The sequence below is a fragment of the Gavia stellata genome, chromosome 25 (genome assembly GCF_030936135.1).
Source record: "Gavia stellata isolate bGavSte3 chromosome 25, bGavSte3.hap2, whole genome shotgun sequence".
In the NCBI taxonomy this organism is placed as follows: domain Eukaryota; kingdom Metazoa; phylum Chordata; class Aves; order Gaviiformes; family Gaviidae; genus Gavia; species Gavia stellata.
Window position 1 is genome coordinate 10,519,101 of NC_082618.1, and position 25,121 is coordinate 10,544,221.

The following is a 25,121-nucleotide window of genomic DNA, read 5'->3' on the forward strand; positions in this document are numbered from 1 at the left end:
TCCTCACAGGCCCTTCCTCTCTATACCTTCTGTGGCACGGCTGGTCGCCTAACGGCCCTGAGGCAGGGCCGAAGACGCCGGCCCCAACCGGCCTCTGTCGAGCCCCCCTGCCCTTCGCTCTCCCCAGGGAAGGGCCCCGTTTGCCCGGCGCGGGGGCCGCAGGCCCTGCCGGCGCCGCTCCCGTCAGCCGCCCCCTTCCCCGGCAACAGCTGAGGGAAGGCGGGAGCCGCGCGCCGGCGCCTTTGGCGGGCAGCGAGAGGGAGGCGGGTGCTGCCGCGTCACGTGACGCGGGGCGCTCCCCTGTGGCGGGAGGGGAGCCTGCCCCCTCCGCGGCTTCGGCGCGCGACGTCCGTTAGGAAGCGCCAAGGGAGAGGCGGGCGGCGGCGCCGGGCCATAACAGCCCTCCCCGTCACGTGACGCGGCGCGGCGGGCGGGCTCTTCACGTGACCCAGCATGGAGGCGGCGGCGGGGAGGGCGCGCGGCCGCCTCCTCCCCCCGGCCGCCCCGGCCCGCCCCGCCTCCCCCCGCCCGCGCCCTGTGCTCCGGAGTCGCTAGCGGCGCAGCCCGGGCTCCGCGGCGCCGAGCCGGCCGGCGGGGGCGGCCATGGACTGAGGGGCATCATGGGCGCCAAGGAGTCCCGCATCGGCTTCCTCAGCTACGACGAGGCCCTGCGAAGGGGTGAGGGCGGGGGGGGGTTTGCGGAGCGAGCCGCGGGGGGGGGCGGGGAGGGGGCGCGGCGGGCCTGCGGGGGGGGCGGCGGGAGGGGGCCCCGCTCTGCCCCTGTCAGCGTGCGGTGCGGCGCGGCGAGGCGGTGTCTGGCGGCTCCTCGCACCACCATGACAGACCCCGGCGCGGAGGCACTTGCGCCGTTCCTCTCCCTCGGGCTCCTTCCCCGCCCCCTTCCTCTCCTTCCCCCCCCCCCCTTTATTTATATATTTATCTCCCCTATCGTAATAATGGGGCCCGGGCAGCAGCCGCGGGGAGGATCTCCTCTCCTCTCCTCGCCGCCTCCACGCCTTGGCAGCAGTCGCCGGTGCCGTCCCGCTCCCGCCGCTCAGCCGGCAGCCGGGCGGGGAGGGCGGGCAGAGGCACCCGGCGGGCGCTGATGCCGCCAGACCCTCCCGCTGTCTCGCAGCCCTCGGCCTTGCCTTTGCCTGTGGCTCGCCGGCTCTCCCGGCTGCCCTGGAAAAGGGCGCTGGGAAATCCTGGCATCCCGATGTGGCAGGACTTGCCGTGCTGCTCCTCTCACCGCGCTGTCAGCGCACGGCTGCCTCATACCTCCTGGCTCCTCGTGTTTACTTGCGCTGTCCGTGATAGGGAGCACGCATCTGCATCTCTGGGCTGGAAGATGGATGTGGCTCGTGTGTTTTGTTATATACGTTGCTGTTTTAGTCCATTTCTAGATTCCTCCTGGAGAATTTAAAGAGGAAGGAGAAACATAAACAAGCTAAATGCTGAATACTTGCAGCTGCAGGGCTCCAAGGCGACAGGCAAGCTACACCCTGTCAGCTACCTCGCTCTAGAACTGATATCCAAGTCCAAGGACAAAGAGGCACAGTAATTTTCAGCAGTAAATAGTTTGCAAGGAGGATAGTTTTTTATAATTGTTGGTCGGTTGTAATTCATGTGGTGTAATACAGACAGTTAGAGCAGTTCACCTGTTTGATATTTAAAGCATTGGTAAAATTGATAAATTCAAACCAATACATGGCTGCCCTTTTTATTTCTGCTTACATCTGAGAAGCATGTAATGATTGGTAAGGGAAAACTGGGAGGAAACATTGAGCGTTAATTGAAGGAGAAACAAATTGAAATGGAATTTTTAATAAATATTTTTAATTTTTTTTTTATGGTGGACCTTCTGAGGGATGCCATGTCAGATAGGAAATGGAGCAACATACTGGCAAGCAGAAGAAACAAATATGTGGTTCAAACTCACTTTCATTACAGATTTTAAATATAACTGCCTTGAAGAATTTCACTTCTAGTGAAAGTATAGGAAGTCTTTAAAAGCATTGGTGTATGTATTTTTAGAGGAGCTGGAGTCATATGTGTAGCTTGGTAGAGGTGTGAAGTTGAATATAACAGGAAGCATTTGAAATAAGCTCTTTGGTGGAAAATACATTCATTTGGTCAAGATGTATATTCCAAAGTTCATAAATAAGAAAACCCAAATGTTCTGAATTTTAAAGTTAGGTTTAAACTCATATACTACTTCAAAATCTAGGAAGTTGATCTGGATGTTTCATAATTAAAAGTTTACTTGACATGAAAATAAGATTGATTTTTTTTTTCAAGTTACTTAAAATTATTTCTTGCACAGTGAATGTAATATTTTTCTTTGATGTTATTCTATCCGTATGAGGCATTTAATACTGTTTTTCTGTAGGAGAACAGAAAGGTTGTTTTAGGCTCTCTAGTATAAATTGATGTTTTGCTAAATAACTATGTTGTTTACTTAACCACTGAATCATTGTGTGTATAAAACAGGCTAGTTATCAAAACATTATTTGTTAGGCCATTCTTACTTGCACAGAACCATGCTGGTACTTGGGGCATTTCTGTGGACACAAACAGCAAACAGTGATAATGGATAAACATATAAATATTAAAAAAAGAAAGCCAAATATATTTATGTCCAATTACATCTACCTTCTCTAACATTGTGTCCTGGTTGTTAAATGCTGAGTAAGTTTTATATTAGGTGATACTGTAGAAATTCTTCAACTGTGAATTCTTCATATGTAATCAATAGCGGTTAACTGTACTTGTAAAAGTAGTAATCATTCAGAATGTTGTGGTCATATTTTTGAGGCACTAGTTTTAGACTCGATTGCTGAGAGTATCTGGAAAAATGCAATGAGTGCTGCAGGTTCTGTAAGCTTCAGAACATAAGGCTGCCTTTTAGGTAGTGCATGGCAGCAATTTTATTTATTGCAATTCCATTTTGGGAGTAGCCAAAGGTTGTGAAGGTGAGGAGAGTTTTTGTGGTTAAACACTCACAATATAAATAACTGTAGCTAAAATGTAACTTCTGTTCAAGGAGATGAAAATGTGAGAGCAGTCTAGTGTTAATGGCCTTTTTCACCCTTGAGCATGAGCTAGTACTGCATTTTTTTCTTTTTTTTTTTTTCCTGCTCATTGGCACAGACAGCTGACTGCGCTGTGGATGATGTGGTCATGTGGATGGGCATGATGAAGTTATCTTGTGTCCACCAGTGCAGATCACACTCAGTCTTGTTAGTCTCCCTTTTTTCCTCATGCCCTGTAAAAATCTGTGTCCGGTTGCATAGTTTGGGGGTGAAAAGTAAGGGATGCTATTTTAGACATCTCTTCTCCTGTTATGAATATTGCCAAATTATGGTCATCTTATTTATAGTAGCCAAAAGCACTACTTTGCCTGTTGCTGTGGAAAAGGTATGGGTTCTGAACTTGTGGTGAGAGCTCTTCCTGACCCTGTAGACCTCCTTCTGAGGATGACTTCTTTGTAAGGAGGTGACATTCATGGACATGTCATTATAGGTGAAGTAAAAGAAGTGCTTAATTTCAAACTGGGCATAAGATTATTGGTTATTTTAACAAACTAAGTTTGTGATGGCATAAAGTGGTAATGTGTCTCTTGGGTTTGTTGCTTTTTTTTTTTTTTTTTTTTTTTAGCCCTGAGCTCCAACAGCAGTTTTCTTCCTAGGGCAGTGCTGCAAGGCAGGCAGGCTTCCCTAGGTCGGTGGGTATCCCTTTTTGGTCTGGTGCCTTTTCCAATGTGTGCCTCTGATTTCCGACTCCTCTACTACCATTCTGTTCATCAGGCTGCCTGGCTGCTCACTCTTCCTGAGAATTGCCCAGTGTTCGGCCTTGCTAAGCTTATGCCAAGGAGGTAGCGCTCTAAAGTCTGCCTTATCTTGTACTTGTTCTGCTGGCAGAATTGACACCCGATTCCTTAAAGGGCTATCTTTGGGCCAATAAAACTTTATAAAGGAAGAACTTTCCATTACTGTCATGTTAGCTCCAGCACAGCAGGTCCTGCACTATGCTGTGTTGTGTATAGAATATTTTAATAAGGATTCCCCAGGAAAGAGATGGCTATGTGGTATGGATGTCCAGTTTATTTCAGATCCCTAAGGACTCTATTTTCCAGTGACTGTTAATGTATTCTGCTTAAGTAACTTTCAGAATATAATCGCAGACTGAGCATAAATTTGTAAAGGTACTTGAAAATTATGAGAGTGTAGAATCTATAGTCAAAGTTTCTGTGAACACTACTTAGAGCAGGTCATGCTAACTCAGGCCGTTTTCAGCTTATGTATGCTAAATATTCAGTCAGGTAACCACTTAAACAAAAGAAATGTCAGTGAACAATCATGGATCTGTCAGATTTGTGCCAGAGAGGAAGGCGGGGTTTTCTTTCTGCTTAAGGCAAGGTAAAATATTGGTTGCATGTATGCTGGGGTGGAAGAAGGGCAACTGCCACAACATCAGCGTGATCAGTGAGTATACCGTTTGGAGAAATGCGTGGTTGCTGATAGGTCCGTTTCATTGCGTTTTGTTTTGTGCACAATGATCTCTGAGAAAAAGAGCAAAAATGAAGAACAAAAATAGTACCGTCTTTCGAAAATGTGCATGCAATTAAAATGCCAGCTAATATTGAGGCAAAAGGCGTATCAATTTCACAGGATTTGCCTCTGGAGAGGTCATGAAATAGTAGTTTTTGAAGACAGTTTTCTTTCCTGCGTGTGTGTCTCAAAGATTCTACCAGTTGGAGAACAAGCAGCCCATCAAAGCAATGAAAACCCCCTTTAATCCACAAAAAGGTTAGTTAGTATGCTCTCCAATAATGACTAATGTTAAGTGATGGGCAGAGGATAAATCTTGCTAATGACCTTTTGTGCCTTGATTGAATTTGAAAAATAGCTACATTTGTTTTATTTAAATCAAGGCATGTATATCTGGTGACTGATCATTACCATCCTCAAGCGTACAGATGTAATAAATCTGACAAAAGGATGATGGAAAACTTGTGCAAATATATAATCATCTATTTGAGGTTGTCTTGATCTCAACCTGGTGACAAAATCCATGGACTCAGTGCTTGAGTCCATAGAAGACTACTTTTTATTACTCCAGACTATGAAAGTAAGTTTTTAAATCCCAGATGCATTTTTAGGAAAAATGATCAGGGAATCATTTTAGTGGTTTATTCTCTTCTTTCTATATCCCATGAAGGCAATTGTTCTACTTTCTTTTCTCTCGTATCTGAAAAAGTGCTTGAACACCATAGGCAGGTGAACGTTCTTCAGGTTATGTTGTTTCCTAGGGATATAAACCTGTGTCCTGTTGAAGGAGCTTTGAGTTTTCAGATGAAAATGCCTAGATCTCTCTCTGCCTTCTTTTTTCTTTTTTTTTTTTTTAGCAATCAGAATGAATAGGATCCACTGTTGAGACAGTCTAGATTATACAGCGAGACTTGTTATGTCAGCCAGTATTTGATGACTTTAGGGCTCTGTCATATGATTAAAGCAGGTATGAATGCATAGCTTCACACTTCCTGTTTATAAATCTGTAGAGCTGCAAGTAGCCACTCAAATTCACAGAGCAGTAATTATTTCACAACTTTGGCATTCAGTTCTGATGCTTGTTTTGGGAGGATACCTCAGTAGTCTCTGCTGAACATCTACTACAATGCACAAGTGACTTGGGGAATTCTACTTAAGCTTCCACGAACTGATGAAAAGAGGCTACTATTAGAAGAGAGGTTATTTATCTGTAATTCTTCATCTGCTAAGTTGCAGTGACCACTTTCTCTTCTTTGACTTCAGGTTCCAAGTTTAGAGAAGTGTACTCAGTGGTTTTCAACCTCTTCTTACTTATAACTGCCCAAGTTATTTCCTATTGGAAATGAGGAACATTTGTATAGTGAACTTAAGTCAACTAACAGTAAGTTTCCTTTCCTGAGATGCCTTTTGTGGTCTTTAGAACTTCTTTATGAAATACTAGTTGAAAACTTACGAATTAGAGGAAAACGTTGCCTTCTGCTTAGGCTTCTGTGAGTGCTGTGGTTCTGAGGGAGCTGATCACATACCTTTTAGTAGGTTTTTAGTAATTCTTAGATGGTTCTCAAGTCCAGCTGTACCAAGCACGGCAGTAACTTGGTAAGTGCTCAAATGGTGGATGCGCACACAGTGATGTAAGTCTGAGAAAAGAGGATTTAAGAATGTAGGCATTTCATAAACCAGAAACGTTGAACGTCTTAAAGCAAGAAGCCCTCAAAACCTTGGAATTCAGTAAATGCTGGGAGTCCTCTGGTTTCTCACTTCAACAGGTGAATCGTGTCTCTAAATAATAGCAGTCTCATAATGTTAGATGCATTTTTGTCCTGTCAGCATGTTACTAGAGATTCAAATCAAAGCGGTCAGGAAAGCTGCCAAATGAGCATAAATAGATAATATCATTCCAGCAATGGTGGCTGGGTGTTAGAGGATAAGCTGAACAAATCCTCATTTTGAGTGTTAAACACCTTGATATTAGCTAAAATACACTATCAGGCTATTATATACGTAATGTATGTTTTTATCTTGATGTAGACTAAAATTGAGTACTCAAAGCATTTATTTGTTTTATAGATTATCTGCCTGTATATATTGCAGCTCATAAAGCAGAACAAGCAACAGTTATATTTCTTGTATTTTAATCAATGAAATCAGTTATTTTCATGGTCACCTCTTTCTAATCAGTTTCTAGTTTTTACTCCTGTAACAGCAGGCTTTTTTTTTTTTTTTTTTTTTTTTTTTAAAAAATATACATGCCCAGAGAAAGTTGTTGAACTTTCATCCTTAGAGGTTTTTAAGACCTGCCTGGACAAAGCCCTCCACAAGCTGGTTTGAGTTCAGTGTTGACCCAGTTTCAAGCACAAGGTTGAACTAGGTGACCTCCTGAGATACTTTCCAACCTGGTAGATTCTATGAAATATTTCTGTTCATATTGAATTTCGTAAAGCCTTGTTTTTATGAAATATAACGTCAGGGTCCTAAATCTACCTGACAGTGTCCTACAGAGAAAATAAAATAAGACAAAAATAGAAACTAGGAAGCTTTTCAAAATGATATGAAGCATCTCTAATGAAATGTGAAAGAAAAAAAAAAAAAGGGGCTACTTGCATCCTGTTGTACTTGACCTGTAACAGTATCAGGCTTTCTGGCTGCTGGCACTATGGGAGAAATGAGTAAAACAACCCTCACTTCCTTTCTTTTGCTCAAAGGGAAACCAGCTTACTGTCTCATTTCATAAAATAAGTAAGGCATTCAGTTCTTTAGTACTCAAAAAAAATGAAATCACATTCAAAAAATGGACCTGTGAAGGGATGACAAGCTTTGTGAGAATAAAAAAGAACATAGCATTAGCAAGTTATGTGATTAGATGAGGCATGATACGTCTATTTAATTCTATAAATTAAGATTATTGTACAACTGCTGCTTTGTGATAGGACTGATTATGATTTTCCTGTATTTGAAAAAAATGGATGTTACTAATGTCTGTTGTATTAAAAATGCCAGAATATGTCCTGAAAATTGAGTATATTTTTGGTTAGGTTGTGAATTCATACATTCGTTCTCAATAATTTGGTATATGGGGAGTGCCAGGTAGGTGTAATGAGTTGTATGTCCTTGAACTCTTATCATGGCATCTGTATGATTAGCTACTAATTATTTTGAAAATAATCCTGCTCTTCTTTGGTCCAAGAAGAAATTCAAAATACAGTGAGCATACAGAAAAGAAATGGAGGAGGGGTAGAACAAGTGTTGCGTTTCCAAATACTGGAATAGTTCCTGTCCACTAAGTTATTTCAAGGACTGTTGTAAACCAGAGCTACCCAGCTGGGTTTTTTTAGGGTCTCCTGGGTTATTTAACAGTAGTCTATTAATTTTAAAGATTTGCTTAGTGGGGAGCTGTGCATCCACTCGAGTCCTACTGGGCCAGGTAGGTGCTATGCTCCTCCTTGGGTTGGGAGCTGCAGTGCTGTTTCACTGCTGCTGACTGAGGGACTGGGAGCACACCAGGGAATGTTTGGTGTCTCGCCATGGAACCTTACAGAGTAAGGTACTTATGGACACCTATGCAGTGGTGTTCTTAACGAGTAGAAGAAGCGTGAGAGTTTTTCTTCCTGTCCTAGGTAGCTAGCAGTACTAAACTACTTGTGGTAACTTACAGAATTACTTCGCGTAACATGTGGGACTTGGTGTTCAGTGGAGGCTACTCAGGAGCACATGGCGTTTGATTTGAACTGTCCAACCTCTCTTTAGGTGAGCTCCTGTTGGGTGTTGACTGCTACCTGGGTTCTACAAGGAACATCCAATGAGGTGGAAAGTGTGCTGAAGGTACATATGCAGGTCTTGAAGTTCTGCATATGTGTTTTCAGAACTGCATTTTACAATCTAGTCTTCGGTATTGTTCATAATAAAACTGATGATTTCCTAGTTTAAGTTTCTATATGGGAAAGAAAGTTCTGGAGGTTAATTCTAAATAAGACTTTCAATTTTTAGAGTATTTCAAAAACAAGTTATTACTTAATTTGTTATATTCCTTGAAGCAGTTGCTTTTTCTTTAAGTTATACTTAGCCTGAATTACTGTGAATGTCCATGTGATATCTGCAGTATTGAAGAACTACCAAAAGCATCTTTAACATTTAATTTTCATATGAAAAGGTCATTTACATAATGAGACAATGAAGCCTTTGGGCAAAGATGAATGTAGAAGAAAAATCCATTAATGTAGATTCTGCCTAAGATTTTGAAAGGGTCTAATTCACAAAACTTTGAATACTATATTATTGCTAGCACTTACTGGAATAAAAATACCCTGCTTGCCTAAAGAGTGGCAAAATCCTAACACACATTCTCTTTTGTGATTTCTTCAGGGACATCTTACTTCTGTTAGTGATGACTGTGTCTGTATAGCTTTAGCATTTTCAGCTTAGCTGTGTAAAAATACTTAGCATTTCTTTTTTACATAATGAATTTTAACACCTCTGGGAAGTGGGGTTTTTATGAGCTTGTGTTTACAGTTGAGCAGGGTTGGCATAGTCCTTCTTATAGGTGGGGACATGTTTGGAAAGAATGCATCTCTTTTAACTGCAGTTTTATTAAACTGGTGTTAAAAGCTCTTCTGGTTTTCTGATCCTTAATGGATATAAGCTGGGTTCAGATCTTGGTTTGAAATGAAATGTGTCTGCATATATTTTTTTGTAGTGGTTCACCAAATCTGTTTAAAAAATGATGCAAGTTATAATCAATCACAGCATTTTTATGTGTAGAACATTGTCATTCATCATAATGACAATTAAAAAAGTTGCGTTCATTATTTTAGTGTAATACTGACATACGGGTGAGTTCTAGAAGATGGAGATGTGTGTTTCTTGGTTAAATAATCTAATAGTTTAACAAAATTACTTTTTAAAAATATGCTAACATTTGCAACAAGGCCTTTATCTGGTTTTGAAGCAAAATAGGATATGCCTGAGAAAGGTTTGGACAAATGACAATCAAGGCAGTTTGTGATGATCAGGGTTTATTTCCTGTTGTATGCATTACTTAATGTAAAAATGGCGAAAGCACTGAAATAGTTACTTACCTGAATCATTACCTCCACTAAAGTGATTAGCTATCACAGGTAGGGTGACTTGACGTATCAAGTGACATGCCGTGATCTCTAGGATGCTTAAATCCTCCTCTCCCTTCTCCTTTTAGCCTATCGCAACACATAACAAGCCTCTGCTGTCACGTGGAAATGTGCTGATGAGGCTAACAACTCATTGTGCTTACCAAGTGGTGTATTTGGGGCAAAATAACGAACTCTTTTCTGGAATGGTATTCATAAGCTGCATAGGTTAATGTGTTCACCACTGCATTAAGGTGGAACACACTGCAAACCATCCAGAGTTTCTGGGACGAGGATGCTGTTGGAACTAACAGGGCAGCCCCTTACTCATAACGGGTAACTTTAGACAAACTAAGGAGATGGGCAGAAATACCATCTGGCTTTACACATTGCCATACACTTCAATTTTGACTTTTAGAATGGTTTTAAACAGTCAGAGAGACACTCTGTACCTTAAAAGGGGATTTGACTTCTCTTCAGGTCAGGTTCTCTGCAGGAGCTGCAGAGAAGGGCAGTCTAGAACTGGTCTGGAGTGAGGCAGCCACATCATCTGTCAGTGCCATACATGCCTCTAACCATCAGCTACAAAGGGAAAACGAAGCTATACTTTCCAGTGTCTTGTATAACGTTTATTTTGATGAGTTTTTTCTTTAATGTCCAGATCCTTTGAAGCTGTTTCGCTTAGTTTAGAGTCTGAATTGGACCCAGAAGTTATGAGAGGCAATGTCACCAGGCCAAAATAAGAGATAATTGCATTCTGCATACAAATGTATTCTTCGTCCTTTAAAAATAAAACCTATTACAAGCCCTTTTGAATTCTTCCTCACAAGCTGTGTTTTTTATTCACATTGTATCTGTCTTTTTGTTAGCTGGTCTTTCAGTTGTCATCCACTCATACAATTTAATTTCATGTTAAGTATTTAATATAGAATGTATGCTTACATTTCTTTTGTGTTTCGAATTGATATTCCTTATCTTAATTTATAGTGATAATGGAAATGCTCAGGTTTTGTCCTGTGGCAGACTGTTTTGGCCGCAAGTCATGAACTGAAATTCTTTATCTGTCTCAGTGGAACTCTAGAAATGATCAGAAGACTGATTTAGTTGGATTCTTGGCAGTTGTTTTAAGTGATCAATTTTACTGCATTAGTTTGGAAAATTGTTCTTCTAAAATTCTGAAACCTTGAATGAAAAAAATGTGGAAGAAACTCAGAAACCTAAGCAGAACAGGAAGTGCCAGATTTAATAAGTCTGGATGTAGAGAAAGAGAACTGGAAGTATTGGGATAGTAATTATGAGAACTTCAGTTTTGCAGATTAAATTTGTTCTAAAAATGAACTTGAATACGGCATCATGAATCTATTTTGGGCTGAAGAAGCACTTCCTTTCAATCCGTGTTTCTAGTTGTTAGGTGTTATCCAGAAACAAAATCTTATTCTGCACTGGAAATTTCCTAGTCTTGTAAAGAAGGTTTTTACCACGTTTTCCCTAACAATGTGATACACTTAAATCCTGGATTTTAGTTTAAAAATTAGAAAAGTGGATTTGCAGTTCACGTAGCTGAAGTAGCATTGCTTTAAGAAAAATCATCAACAGCAGTTAGTGCAGTCAATATAGCTTGCTTCTGCGTTCTGTGAGGATGTTAACAAAGGTTGTTGTGAGTGGAAAAGTAATGTAAGAACTTTTTGGTCCCTGTTTTCCAGTCTTGCAGCTAACAACGTGATTTTTCTTTTCCTAAAGAATTATAATCCATCTTTTCGCCACTAACAAATTTCCCACTTCTTTGTTACCTGCAATTTACTGTTGTCTTCTAATCACCTTGCTTAAAGAATACTTGTGTAAATGTCTTGTGTGAACTAACATTACTCCTTAAATGATGAGTAGATTGCAATGTAGATAGGTTAAAGGAGGAAGGAACCATAATATACACTAATTCTAATATAGACCACTGGCTAGATAACTGCAGAAGTCAGAGTATTACAAGAATAGAGGTTAAAAAGCAGAATATAAAATATTTGATAAATATCTCTTCATATAAAAATGTTCATAATTTATTATGTAAATGTACTCTTCTAATAGAGATAGTAATGTCCTTGGGGATATCTTGTGAGTCTCTTCAGGGATTCAGGGAGAGATTCCAACTGCTGACGCTACTCAGGGCATTGTAGCTGTTTGGTGTAAAGTCATTCTAATACCTTTGCTATACCAGTTTCTGTACTTCTTTTCTGTGAAACAATGGACAGTCTGTTTAAATGAAACTCTGAAATTTGAGTCATTACATCAATCTAAACTGTCAGTGACAGTAAAATTACTGGAAGGTGGTTTCCCATACAGCTGTTATACGGTGTGTCTAAATACAAGACCTTAGGAATAGTATTCATCTAATGATGAATATTTTTAGAGATTAATTTTGTAATAGAGCACAGATACACTTAAAACTAGTGTGGCGTCTTTCAGGATAGTTCTTCATAATATTAGTCCTTGGATGTTTATGGAGAATTCTCTTAGCAGGAGATGCAGCAGTGGAAATGGAGTTTGGAAATAGTGACGCTAATTGTTTGCTATTGTCAAAAACCATCTCTGATACAGTTCTTGGTGTTCTACCAAACATGTAATAGGGTTGCAGAACTAACCATGTGTTAGTTTTTATTTTATTTCTTGACTATGTAGGCTAGTGACTCTATTTGTGATTCTCCTTTTATTTTTAAGGCATTCACAGATTCCGCAGCAAACTTGTTACCATGTGTTTATAACAGTGTAACACAAGACATAAATTTGTGACCTGACACTAAAATAGTTCACTTTGCATCTGAGTTTGAGATTATATTTTAGACAGATGTATCCCCAAGAACTGAGAATAGGTAGGCTCAAAATACAGAGCCTTTTATTGTCCATCAGCTGTGTGTATACATACATGTGTGTAATGTGTCTGTGCCAAAACACTTGACTTCTAAGTGAGTAATCTTTTTCTTCTAACTTTAGAAATTAAGATTTAGCAGTGTATAAATATTGTCTGAATCTTTCATTATTCTTTACTTGTCATGGTATTTAAGTACTATGCTTAACTAGAGTTGGCTCTTTTAGCTGCCAGAGACTAACACTTGAGTAAATACTTGATCAAAACTATACCAGTAATCGCAAGTTAGAACTCCTTGCCTTTAGTCCTCGCTAAAGGCTATAGGAAACACTGCCTTCCTATGCAGAAGTTGCAGATTATGTTTAACTTTCAGGCTTAGACTGTATTTTTTAATTAAAGAACAATTCATAGTATAGCTGCATTTCGTATCTTTGACACTGTTGGAAGAGAGGGTATGAAATATTTGTTATATTACAGTTTATTTTGTAGCAAGGTCCTTATGTGGTGTTTGCATTTACATAGTTGGCATTTGCCTTTGCCTTTCATTTTAACAGGCGGTTTAGTTCTTGGAAAGAAGTTATTTAATGTAATTTTGTGTATCTTAACAAGCATAAATGTCTAGATGATTTTTATGGTGGTAATAAAGTGGAAGCAGCTTTTCTGAGTTGTGACAGAAGCTGTTCTACTCACCTATGACAACACAAGCCTTCAGTGTATTTGCCAGGAAAACTGATGAAGGGACAGCTTAGAAGAGCAGAGTTTTGTTTCTAATGTAAATCGGACTAAATAACCATTCCAAATACTGAAAAGATTGAGAGCTTTAAAACCATTGTCCTAGGAAATAATATATGAACTACATAAACTATGTGGAAGCATCAGAAGAAAATAGTAGTGGAAAAGGAAAGAAGAATGAGGAATGAAGAGGTTAGAAACTGGGCAATGAGTGATGACAATGCTCAGGTGAATATAGGCATCCCAGACAGGGTTGCTTACTTTTAGGGCTTCATTAACTCCTGATTGATTTTTTTGTCCATGCTTCTGTCTTCTGGAGGGGAGTTCAGGGTTCCTGTTGCTGCAAGATGGCTTATGCTCTGTGTTTAAAACTTGTATCTCTGCCTCCTTGCCTTTTCTGTGCTGTTCCCGCACCTGCCCGTGCTGGTCAGCCAGTTGAGTGCGTTTTTTCTTCTCCAGCGCCAGCACTAGTTTATTCAGAGCATCTAGAGCAGTAACAGCACCTCGTCTTGGAATGAGTGATATGTGCTGACAGGGGCCTGTGGCCGGGAAAGGTGGCATCCTGTGATTAATCAGGGCTAGAAATTGCTGAGAATGAGTTTACCAGTTCTTGAATTGATAACAGTATTTACTTCTGTCCCCAATATTGCAGTCTATTGCACTTAAATTTGCGGTCGTATGTGTGGTAAGTTATTTTAATGATCTGCAGAGGTTTCTGAATTTTTCAGGTTTCTTCTGTGGCTTACAGGGTTGGACTGGTAAGCATATGAAACTAGGCTCCTTTAATTCCTGAAGATATAAAATACAGCCAATAAGATTTAAGTGCTCAGATGGTGGGAGGATTATTTCACTGTTGGGGCTATTATGTAGCAATTGCTATCCCCACTAGTCTTATGGGGAGGGTTGTCACAGAATCTGTACTGATTAGCTTTGCTTGAAGCAAACATAATCCAAATAGCAATGTGACAGTGTGTGCCCTGATGGAGATAATTTACAGATGGATAAAACAGGCTAATAATACTTAATAGCATTCTTTTTGAGGATGGTAACTGTGAGAAGTAAGCTCTTTGAAGATTAAAAGCGTCACATAAATGCTAAGTATTCATGTTACACAAAATTGGCAAATCCTATTGTAATAGCTAAATCTTCTGTTCTCCGCACACAAGATGTTAAACCTTTGCTATGCATTATGGTTAGGTCTAATAGAACCAAGAAAAGCTTTATCCCCAGCATGAGTCACTACTACCAAAATCCAAATAGGTAGGAGGAAAAAAATACAAATGGATTGAATAATTTGATTTCTTCTTTTAAAATACCAAAACTGTCTTCCTGTTATCCTTAAATTCCTGTTATTGGTAAGTGTCATGTTAAGACTGTTAAGTTTTTAGTGAGATGGCCCTGTGTAATTGGAATGGTGCCATTTTCAATACTCTGGTTAGGAAAGATTCCTTAAGAGCAGATTAAATTTTTTTGTTAGAGGAGGCAGGATTTTTTTTGTCTGTATTTTCCCCCAAAATATTTTCAAGTGGATTGCTTTTTGGCAGGGACAGGTGTGCGTGGAGATCGTCTTTTTAGTCATAGTTGGTTCATTTATCTCAATTGTATTTTGCAGTTTGTTCTTCCTATTTGGGGGTGTTTCCAAACATGCTTTGCATTCACTTGCACATTTTACCTCTTTGAAGCTTTTTAGTAATTGCTTTGGTTCTTGACAACTTCATAACTGCAGCCATTAAGTCACAATAAAGACTAATGAAAAAAAGTAATAAAATTTCCATGTATAACTAGGATGAAGATTCCTGGGGGAAATATTGAGCAAGTGATTACAGGGAAGATAATAGTCTGGTTAGAGAATTATATGCCCTGTGAGTTTGATATTGAACCTGTAAAATTGTCACTTAAAAATCAAAATATTAGAATTATTAAAACCTGAGCCTGGAAGTCAGGAAGAGCTTGAGGTAGGTGAATTTTTGCTTGCTTTCTGAAGGATGATCAAGTTGCCTGTTTTATTAAAATTCAGGTTTGGTTATTTTTAGTAAAGAATAAATGCAATGTTATGCTGATGGTTGCAAATTATTGCTTGCTCTGTATACTTGAGATCTGCAGGGCTGTTTTTTTTTTTTTTAAGACACTAACATAGCAAGCTGTTTTTCATCCGGTAGTGACATTGGAAATTCAGATTTTCTGTGTGTGTGTGTGTTTGTAGAGTATTGTGGGCATTTTGGTGCTTACAGTTCTGGGAGAAAGTACCAGCTCTACTAGATATATTGTAAGATACTTTAGTCAGATGAGCTCAAAGTTTCTCGACCCTTCACCTTAACTGAACTTTTTATCCTCTCTGTTTTTTTTTTCCTGCTTATGCAGTACTTTGTTTCCTGTTTTGATTTTCAGCATTGCCGATACGTTGTGGTCTTCTGCCTTGATTTGGCTTTTTTTTTTTTTTGCTGGTCACCTGTAAAAGAGAATAAATAATTTATTTTCGTGTAGCCAAATGAAATATTTTAGGCTTTTGAGACATAAGATTTTATCAGCTTTTTAGTGCTGTTACTGCTACTCATACTAATGGAAGTGATGATTTGCAAGTTACTTCTGTGATTCTGGTGTAAATAGAGGTTACCAAATCAGTGATTTGATTTCAAGTCGCTACTTTTCTCTAGTAAGATGAAAGGAAAGAAAACAGATACATGCATTGTTTCTGTGCCCACTTAGTTACAGATTATGTTAATTGGCTGTCAGTTTATAGTAGCCATGGCAGAGTAACTCCACCTACCCTCAGTTAAACTATTGGGATTCTGTCCTTTTCACTGATTAAAGTAATTCCTTAGTAGCAGCTTATAGTACTTTTACAGACTGTCTTAGATCATTTATCAAACATCTGTCTGATGTAGACTAGAATTTATATTAATTTTAGTGTTGAGACAATTAAGAAGAAATGGAGAGGTTAAGTGTCTTTTGCCCGAATGTCTCGGGCAGTATTAAAGAGTTCAAATGCTATGCTTTTATTCTTATCCTTTACTACAACAGACAACTGTATGCTTTAGAAAGCTGTGTTTTGTATCTCGTTCTGTATCACCACAGCTTTTTACAGAATTGTGCTTGGATTTTGAAGGGTAGAGGAAGAAGCATTGTAAAGGAAGGTATTTTTTGTGGCTGGTCTGACTTTCATAATAAATATTAAATAGGAATTTAAAATGCATTTATTGTGCTCACTCTCATTGCACATGTCACAGGCAAGGTATATAGTAATTATGTTATATAAGCTGTAATAAATTCATTAAGCCTGACTAACCACTTTTACCTTTAGACAAGCTGCCTCCAAAATGAATATTTGTTTCTTACAATGCTTAACATGCACGTGTGAACTGTTGCATCTTAAGCAGCAGTGCTTGCTCATAAATTTTGGTGTTGCTTCTCTTCAGTGCAGCTGTAAATCTTTAAACTTCTTTGCAAGGGTGTTGGAGAGCAGCCATGTGCTGAAAGATGGAAAGATAAGTTACTCTGTTGGTTCTTGCTTTAGGTGCAAGTTAGTTACTGGTGCCAAGCGGAGGCTGTGGTGCATGGCAGTTCTTCTGTTATTGACCTCAGTACTGTTCCTGGTGTTGCGCATATATATCTCTCTCTCTCTCTCTCTATCTCAACAAATTGCAATATATATGTATAAAATAAAGGCAGATTTAAACTACTTTCCTACAGTATTTGAATAAAACATACTATTGAGGTAATTTGTACAAACCTTAGCTTAGATTCATTAGTCTCTAAGGAAGTATGAGAGTATGCACTGTAGGTACCTCTATTAGTGAGGAACTGGCTTTGATCTAATGATTTTCTTCCATCTCTTTTTTTCCAAAACAGGAAGTGAACAAGCAAAAGTATCAATATTAGGTGTATTTAGTTATGTAGTTATATTTTTAGGACAACTCTTAATAAATTTCACTAGTAGTCTTGTAACAGCAGAGTAACTTTTGCCAAGACAGGTATTTGCTTCCCAGTTTGCTGAGTTTTGCACAGGTGTTTGTTGTATAAAGTTGTCTTGTGCTTTTCAGTATGACCTTTGTCTCAAAGTGACAGAGGTTGTGCTGTACGTTGAACTATACATTACTCACAATGCATTTTAAAACTTTCCAAGATAAAGACAAGAAGGTGGGGGTGGGATTGGTGCTACAGGATATGGAAGGAAAAAAGTTTCTAAAATGAATAGAGAACGTGTCTACAAAACTTGGCAAAGCTCCGCTGTAAGGGTTGATTTCTTCCAGCTTAGTTTAGTTAAACAGAACTTAAGGTACATCTAAAGATGTACTTTAACATTACAGAATGGGTAAGCAAAAAGAATAGTATCTGCTGCCTGAAGAGAAACTGTGTGATACATAAATTATTGTTTTAGGTATACTATTTGGAGCACAATTTTTATACAAAACAGACTTTAAATTTGACAGTAGTTGATTGAGCACGTGGAAATGTTACAGAGTTTGAGTATTAGAGGGTAAATACTTCAGATAATTAACCTTGTTTTTACACACCCCTGTGAGTTTTAAGTAGGATGAGGAGGAGAGGAGTAACTTCAGCTGTGTTTCCTGTCTTCCTTTTTCAAATGGAACATTCTATCTAATGTCCAGAATGTGGGTATCTAATATTAGGCTTCTACATAAATGTAGCGCATTTTTTTCTGAGACAGGTTCCCTGCAGCTCCCATTTGTATCAGTGACACAGCTGGTGGGGATCCCATCTGAAATTCAGGTCAGTTTTACGTGAGTGGCAAAATAAAGTTTAAGTCTGGAGTTGGGCATCTAGGCTTGCATAGTTTGAGCTTCAGATACAGTTTATTCTAAAAGGAAAACTCCAGGATTACTTGGTGATAAGTATGTGGAGTGAAAGCAGTGGAAGAGAGTGGTTTCCAGTACGGGATTGTTTTGGAAGGCACTATGCAAATCATTACCTGGACAGATGTGAGTTTAAAAAAATAGTAGTCATAAATCCATATAAACAGCATTAAGTTTAAGTAACACTATTCAACTGAAAATATCCTGGGCAGTTGAATGAGCTGAAGGTTTGTTACAATTACTGTAAATTGCAGTGACATTTTTAGCTGAGGTTGCATGGTTTCATTTAAACTTGATTAAACAAACTGGAGCTCGAGTATTCCCTGGAGAGTTGGAAGCAGCACTAATCTTCTGTTAAACTGTCTTTAACTTTATTGGAAACCAGCCAGCTAAGGTAGCACTGAGGAGGTTTACATTAGTAAAGTTGCCTAGGCAGAATGACGTAGTCTGTGACTTTTTCTTTTGTGGAAAAGACCATTTGTTTCAATGGTTGTTTTTGGAAGTAGGCAAGATCTGTTTTTAAGAATTAGAATACAGTATCTAACTACTGAAACTTGGTTTTATTATTTTGAATTAGAACCACACAATAAAAAGTTTGCTTCTATAGTCTTGAGGTGTAAAGAATTAGGTGTGCAGTTCCAATTGCATTGCTTTCTCTGTCGTAATATTGAGGTTGTGCCACCTGTTATTGGTAGGAGCGATGTGGAGATGGCTTTTGCTGTGTTGACTACCATAAACTTATTTTGGGAAGTCTTACGTGTTCTGTTTTTCACTGTCAGGTTATGAATGCAGCAACAGTGTATCCAGTAATGTAGTGTCTGTATGTCTAACGAAAGCAGCTTGTGAATGGTCTTTTCTTAGGTGTTTGTAGACAACTGTCTCCTGCAAGTGTTTGGTAAGACTGTGCTTTTGGAAAAAGTGAGTATACTTAATGAAGGAACTTAAGTCAGTGTAGAAAACAGGGTTGTTAACTACATTTACATCTAAAGGTGGGATTAGAAATTATCACAATGGTCTATGATGCTTGCTGCACAGGACTTGGGGAATTGAGAGAAAAAAAGTAGCTTGTGGGTGTGTGAGTGTTCTAACTTTTAATATTATTATAGCAATAGATGTATTCCTTCTAGAAATGTTACTTCCATAATTTAAGACTTAGTTTTATTTCCTCTCAGCATGCCATCATGTTCTATCTCTGTGTTGAATAATTGCTACTTTGGTGTTAGGATTTTGTATTCAAATATTTTATTTGTCTTCCAGACTCATAGTAAACTTTGATAATATCTTTGATTTATACTCTGCTCATTTCAGTAGTACTTTCATGTGCCTGGATCTAAATGTATAATGAACTTGTTTTTACAAAGCTTTGCAGATGATTTTAAATGGCCAGCATCACTCATTTTAATGCATCCTGGGAAGGAATGGAAGTAATTACCTTTCCTGTAATTCCATGACCTGTTTTGTAGTTTCTGCATGCAAACAATAATATTAAGTGGTCTCTAGCACTAATAACTTTCTTTTGAAATGTAACATGGACCAGCAGTATCAACTTATCATCAACTATTAAACGATATACGGACGGTTCTTTTTGAAGGTCTTAGTAGTATTGGTTGGCAAGTCTTCTTCCCAACCTTCTCCTCGCCTTCAGTAGGAGTCCAGCCATTTTTGCATTTCACGGTGGATGTGTATGTATGGGATTTTCCTATTCTTGAACAGTGCCTGAAGTGCACGCTCGGCAGTTGTAGGTGCTCAAGGAAGTACTGATGACTGCTGCCTGCGGTGCTCTTGGGAGTACTGTGTATTCCCAAGATGTAGTTGGTATAAGTTTCAACGCTCTGCTTGTTGTCTTTACTCAATATAGTGAGACCTATTTGCTTAGAGTAGAGGCCTTTTCTGTCCTGCGAAACCGCAAAACAGCAGCTCTACCAAGGTTAAATTAATTCACTGCACTTTGTTATGTCAGACTTTAGCACAAGAAATACTGCTCTTCGCAGTTCTGTCACCAGAGGGGTGGTCGCATTTCGGTGACTCCTACAAACATGTGACTTGTTTCATGCACTTAGGGATGTAAGGTGATACATAAAATACCTCTGGAGTTCTAACACGGTCTGCAGTTAAGCTTGTCAGGTTGCAAATTGCTTTAATTTCTGTTAATACAGTTAAATCTCATACAGGAATGGACAGTAAATTTTATGGCTATGAAAGTACTTGACTGACTAAAATCACTTTCTATTGTCGCCTATTACATACAGTCAGTTCACATTTATTGGATAAATAAAATTTTCTATTAAAACAGTAATTGGAAGTTTTATATGGCTATGGGCTGTCACATTTCTTTTGATTAATCCTAGCAAGAAAACAGTGTGCAAGTATAACGCAGCAAGATTGTACTTGTGTTCCTATGGAGAAGTGCTTTTGCAGTAAGTGGGCTCAGCAATGACAGCAGCTGGAAGGTAACTAGAGTTGTGTGAAACTGCTCTGCCCAGAAATTGCAGGGATTGTCGGTGCACCAGGAACGCAGCGCTGTGCCGGTGTGCAGCCGAGTTCATACGGAGCCTCCTTTGCTCCTCCCCACCATGCTGCCATGCTGGGGAGAAACTTTAACGAACTGGAACAAGGGACACAAAATCGGTAGTTAGAAATGAATGCTGGGAAAAAAATACTTCCCTCCTAATTTTTTATGAAAATTATTTGAATTTTCTATGCAGCCAGGAAACTAAACCTGCAAACATCGATAATGACACAATGCTATATTCAGTGGTTGTATATGTTGTGTATGTTTCAACTTTATTTTTGCAGTAAGCAATGATTAGGTTATTTGAAAGTCCATTATAATATGTGTAAAGCCGTAAGCATCTTGTTAGTTAACGCTTTGTTTGTATATAAACTTTTTTGCCAAATGACCACAAACCAGATCAGATTAACTGGTGAGGAGTTCAAAAAAATTGAGGCGGAGAAAAAAAAACAGAATGTAGAATCTATTTTTATTAAAAGTGTGTGTGTGTGCTCATGCATATAAAAAAATACAATAAATTAAAATATTTTTGTCAAAGAACTGTTGCTAGATTTTGTCTAGGATCTAGGTTGTTTGCTTTACCTCGCCAAAATAATGAAGCCAGTAGCTTGCCCTTTTTATGTCCCCTTAGCAATCCCAAGCTTTTATTCATTAAACATACGGTAGGGAGTCGTTCCTGTTGGCTGAAAATTTGCTGGAGTTACGTTGTGCATAAGAGGTGTGGAGGAGACGAGGTGAAGCATCCCTCTGATGTGAAGCACTTCTGTTAATTTTTTGCACATGTTTGGAGGGAAGGCTGTAGTGTGAGGGTCGGTTTCTTTGCAGAATCTTTATTTTGCTTCCTGTTTCTGTAATTCAGAAGAGCTGGGGAGTGTGGAGAATGTCAGTTCAGGTTGTAAATATCATATCTGAGAGTCTGTTTCCAGTTAGCTAGGGAAAATCTTGGAAGAAAACTTGAACTGATGTGCCTAACAGTGTTTGAGCATTCATTATTAAAACATCACATGTAAAGACACAAAGAAAGAAAATGGCTCTATGGACAGATGTTAATATGAAGTAGTGAAATTTAAACACTATATAAGCCAGGTAGCAGTATTATACCAACATTCTTCTGCCTTATAATTGAAGTATGCTTGTTTCATTAAAACAAGGTATGTGGTGATGATAACTTGAGTGTGTCTTTTGCCAAATCCGTGTTAATTGATAGCAGCAGTGCTGTGTAGGTCACACTTTAGGTTTATTTCTTAGATCCTTTGAAATTTTTTCTGGTCAAAAGTACACAGAATCTAGAATAAAATTTGAAAAGAAACATGACCCAATTCCTGTTTTTACACACAATTGTTGAGTGGAGTCACTAGTCTGTTTCAGTGTTGACTAGGATTAAAATTAGGGAGGAATGTGTCAATGTGATTTACTTTTAAGAAGTGATTTTTTCTTTTGATGAATGAATTAATTGAAATGTAGAATTTCTAAAGAGAGTGCTGGGTTAAGCTCTCAAGTGTGCCATTTTATTTTGGCTGACAAAAAGCTTGACAAGCTTTTGGCCATGTCAGCGTTGTTTCTGTCTGGCTTCTTATATCAGGGTAAGGAAAATGCCTTACTATAAATACAGTGAAATAGCTATCATGTACAGCATAATTTATTTTTGCTTCTAGATGGTAAATAGCTATTTCTGCACTACATGGTAACTTACGTGTGGTCTAGGTCATAGTGTGTTATTCTCTGCAACTTGATTTTTGACAAAGGACTTGTTTTATTCAGTGGGATACTTTGCTCCTTAAACACTTTGTTAGAAAGTTGCTTTATGCTTGTAAAATTTGAAAGCAGGGACTGCTCTTCAGGAAGCTCATGTGCATGTATAAATGGGATGTCATCAAACTTTTCACATTCATAGATTGTGAACAAGTTTGAACAGGTTTTAGCTGGCAATCAGATTTTGACTGTGCAAGAAAATCTTAGGTGAAGAATTACTTTTAGTCCAAAGTTTAACTGTAGTCTTCCTGTTAAATTTGTGCTTCTCTTTACTGTCTTATGAGCATGTAAGTGGTGATTAAATATTTTTTTTTTAAATACAGAAAAGTAGGCTGGTTGCTAGATGAAACTGCTTGAAGCGTGCTGCTGGAGCTGCTCTTAATATTCACCACTGTTGGTTACAGATCATTTCTCTGGCTTACATGCAATGTAAAACTGGTCATAAAGCTAGCTTGTTTTCCTTTTGTGTGACAGTAATGGTGCTCAGTTCAGAACAAATTATAATACGCTATTGTAGTGAGAGAAAACTTAGGCAGTGAACTGCTGTAATCATTGATGTTAACTTTTTAGGTCTACTTCACTTCTCTTTTTTTGGGAAGATTAGATTATTAGATCTCATTTTCTAGTAGTCAGTTTTACCACTATTTAGGTGAAATCATGCATTTAGTTCCTTCCTATCTTTTTATTGCAAAGGTAAACGTAAGATGTATAGGATTTTGAGAGTCCTTAAGCTGTTACATTTCTACAACGTCTTTATTGACCAAATCTTTTTTTCCTCCTCTCTTCTCACTCAACACAGTTACAGACATAGAGCTAAAGCGACTGAAAGATGCTTTCAAGAGAACTTGTGGACTCTCATATTATATGACTCAACAGTGCTTCATCAGGGAAGTTCTTGGTGATGGAGTCCCTCCAAAAGTTGCTGAGGTAATCTATGAACTTGTTTTTCTGGGGAGGCATACGCAGTTGATAACGTAGACCTGTAGATGTGCACACACAAATATACCTGTATAGATGCACGAGATAGTTTAATTTCTTTCCATTTTTCATACAATATCACCATGTACGTTCTCTATCTGAAGATAATGTTCCAGACTTGGATCATGGTTGTCAGTGACGTGTGCTTGACTGAGCTACTGTTTCCAGCCCGTCCGATAGGTAGTAGATGACTTCGAACTAAACTTGAATATGCAGATGTAGATTTGGGGAAGTAAAAGGTTGTTGGGAAGTTGTAACACTATATGTAGCCACTATAACAGAGGATTTTATTTACCCTGGAGATGTACTTGCTTTTGGTTTCTCTGAGATTCCATTAGCTTTTACTTTGTTTTCTAAAGTGCAGATTAATCTTTACAAGCTCTTAAAATTATTTTTATGTATAATAAATTTATAAATTAACTGTAAAATAGCCAGAATAAAAATATGCTACATGGATATAAATATTGTGTGTATATAGCTAAAAAAATAATACCATCCTGCACACGTGCATGTTTAAAGAAAATTATTTTCTTTCATAGTGTTACCCTTGTCTTGAGAGAGAAATTAAAATATTGTTGGTAGGGAAGAATAAGATTAGCCAGACCTTTCAAATGATATCTTGCTCCATGTCATTTCTAATCACAGCTTCTATTTCTGGTATCTTCAGTGTTATTGACCTCACAGGCAGCGTACAAGTCTTCCAGTTTTATTTAGATAATGTGAGTAGTGAAGTGTGCATTGGAAAGTGTTTTAACACTGTGGTAGAGAGTTACTTTTTTTCAAAGCTTAATCTTTTCTCCAGTATTTTTTCTGTTTTTCCTAAGTGTTGAAAAAGAGGATGATGTTACTCGCCTCTGTAATAATAGTTGACAGTTTGATTTTTATGTGGGTATTCAAGCGCTTAACAGGGAAAAATTACAATGTGTGTTAGCACTATCAAATCAAAAGAAAGTATATGATTTGCCCATAGCTTAAAGCATGTCTTCAGTATTAATTTCTGTATATGTTGTCTGGATGCTTTGACTGTTAGAAGCCTGTAAGCTTAAACAAAAAATGTATCCTACACTGTATATGATTGGTTTGAAATAATAGAAAATGTTGAGAATTTTACATTATGAGTTAACGTGCTTTTTTTATCCCTTTTATGCCAGTATTAAGGATTAAATTACTGATTTGGATGAAGTAAACTTTTGGTCACGAGTTTTTGGTCATGAGACTCCAGATTTTCAAATGTCTGCTGGCTGCATTCTACTTTAAGGACATATTTTTAAAAAATAAAGAGACAGTTTTGGTGATGATTATGTCTTTTAACACTCATTACAGTTATGCTGCAGTTCTTGGTTTCCAGTTGGTGAAATAAAATTAATGGAAGAATCATAATTGTTTTTTGATGTCATGTCATCAAAACTGGCACACTGACATCTCAAAATTCTAGTACAAATTACTGTGTACTTCCAGCATTCATATTCAGGCAATGCAGTAGTCGTACTGTGAGCTTGAATACTGTAAATTTGGACAAAACTTGGATTTGATTCTGCTCATACCATAAAGGGGGATGCTTTGTAATTCCTGGCTTCAGGATGTGGAAAGGCAGGGAAAGTCATTAGGCAGCTCAAAGCCTTGTTCTGAGTTTTCAGCCTTTCAATCATTAAAATTGATCGTTTTGAGCCTCAGATTGCTGGGCTGTCTTTTCTGCATGCTTTGAATAATAGTTTTTCATATCTGAGTAGTGATATGCCTTCAGGAATTCATTAAATTAAAACCACAGAGTTTTACATCAGGGACATAAAACAGTGAACTGAAGCCAGTGGAACTTTGGTCAAAGAA

The 25,121-nt window shown here is 38.5% G+C and overlaps 1 protein-coding gene across 1 annotated transcript in view; it reads left to right on the top strand.

Annotated features, from left to right (window-relative positions):
* The first annotated feature begins 620 nt into the window (after positions 1–620).
* The window catches only part of USP32 (ubiquitin specific peptidase 32), an 80,934-nt gene continuing 56,433 nt past the window's right edge, over positions 621–25,121 (top strand). The window contains exons 1-2 of the mRNA XM_059829268.1: positions 621–678; positions 23,116–23,243. Of these exons, the coding sequence (XP_059685251.1) occupies positions 621–678; positions 23,116–23,243 (186 nt within the window). The remainder of the gene's footprint in view (positions 679–23,115; positions 23,244–25,121) is intronic.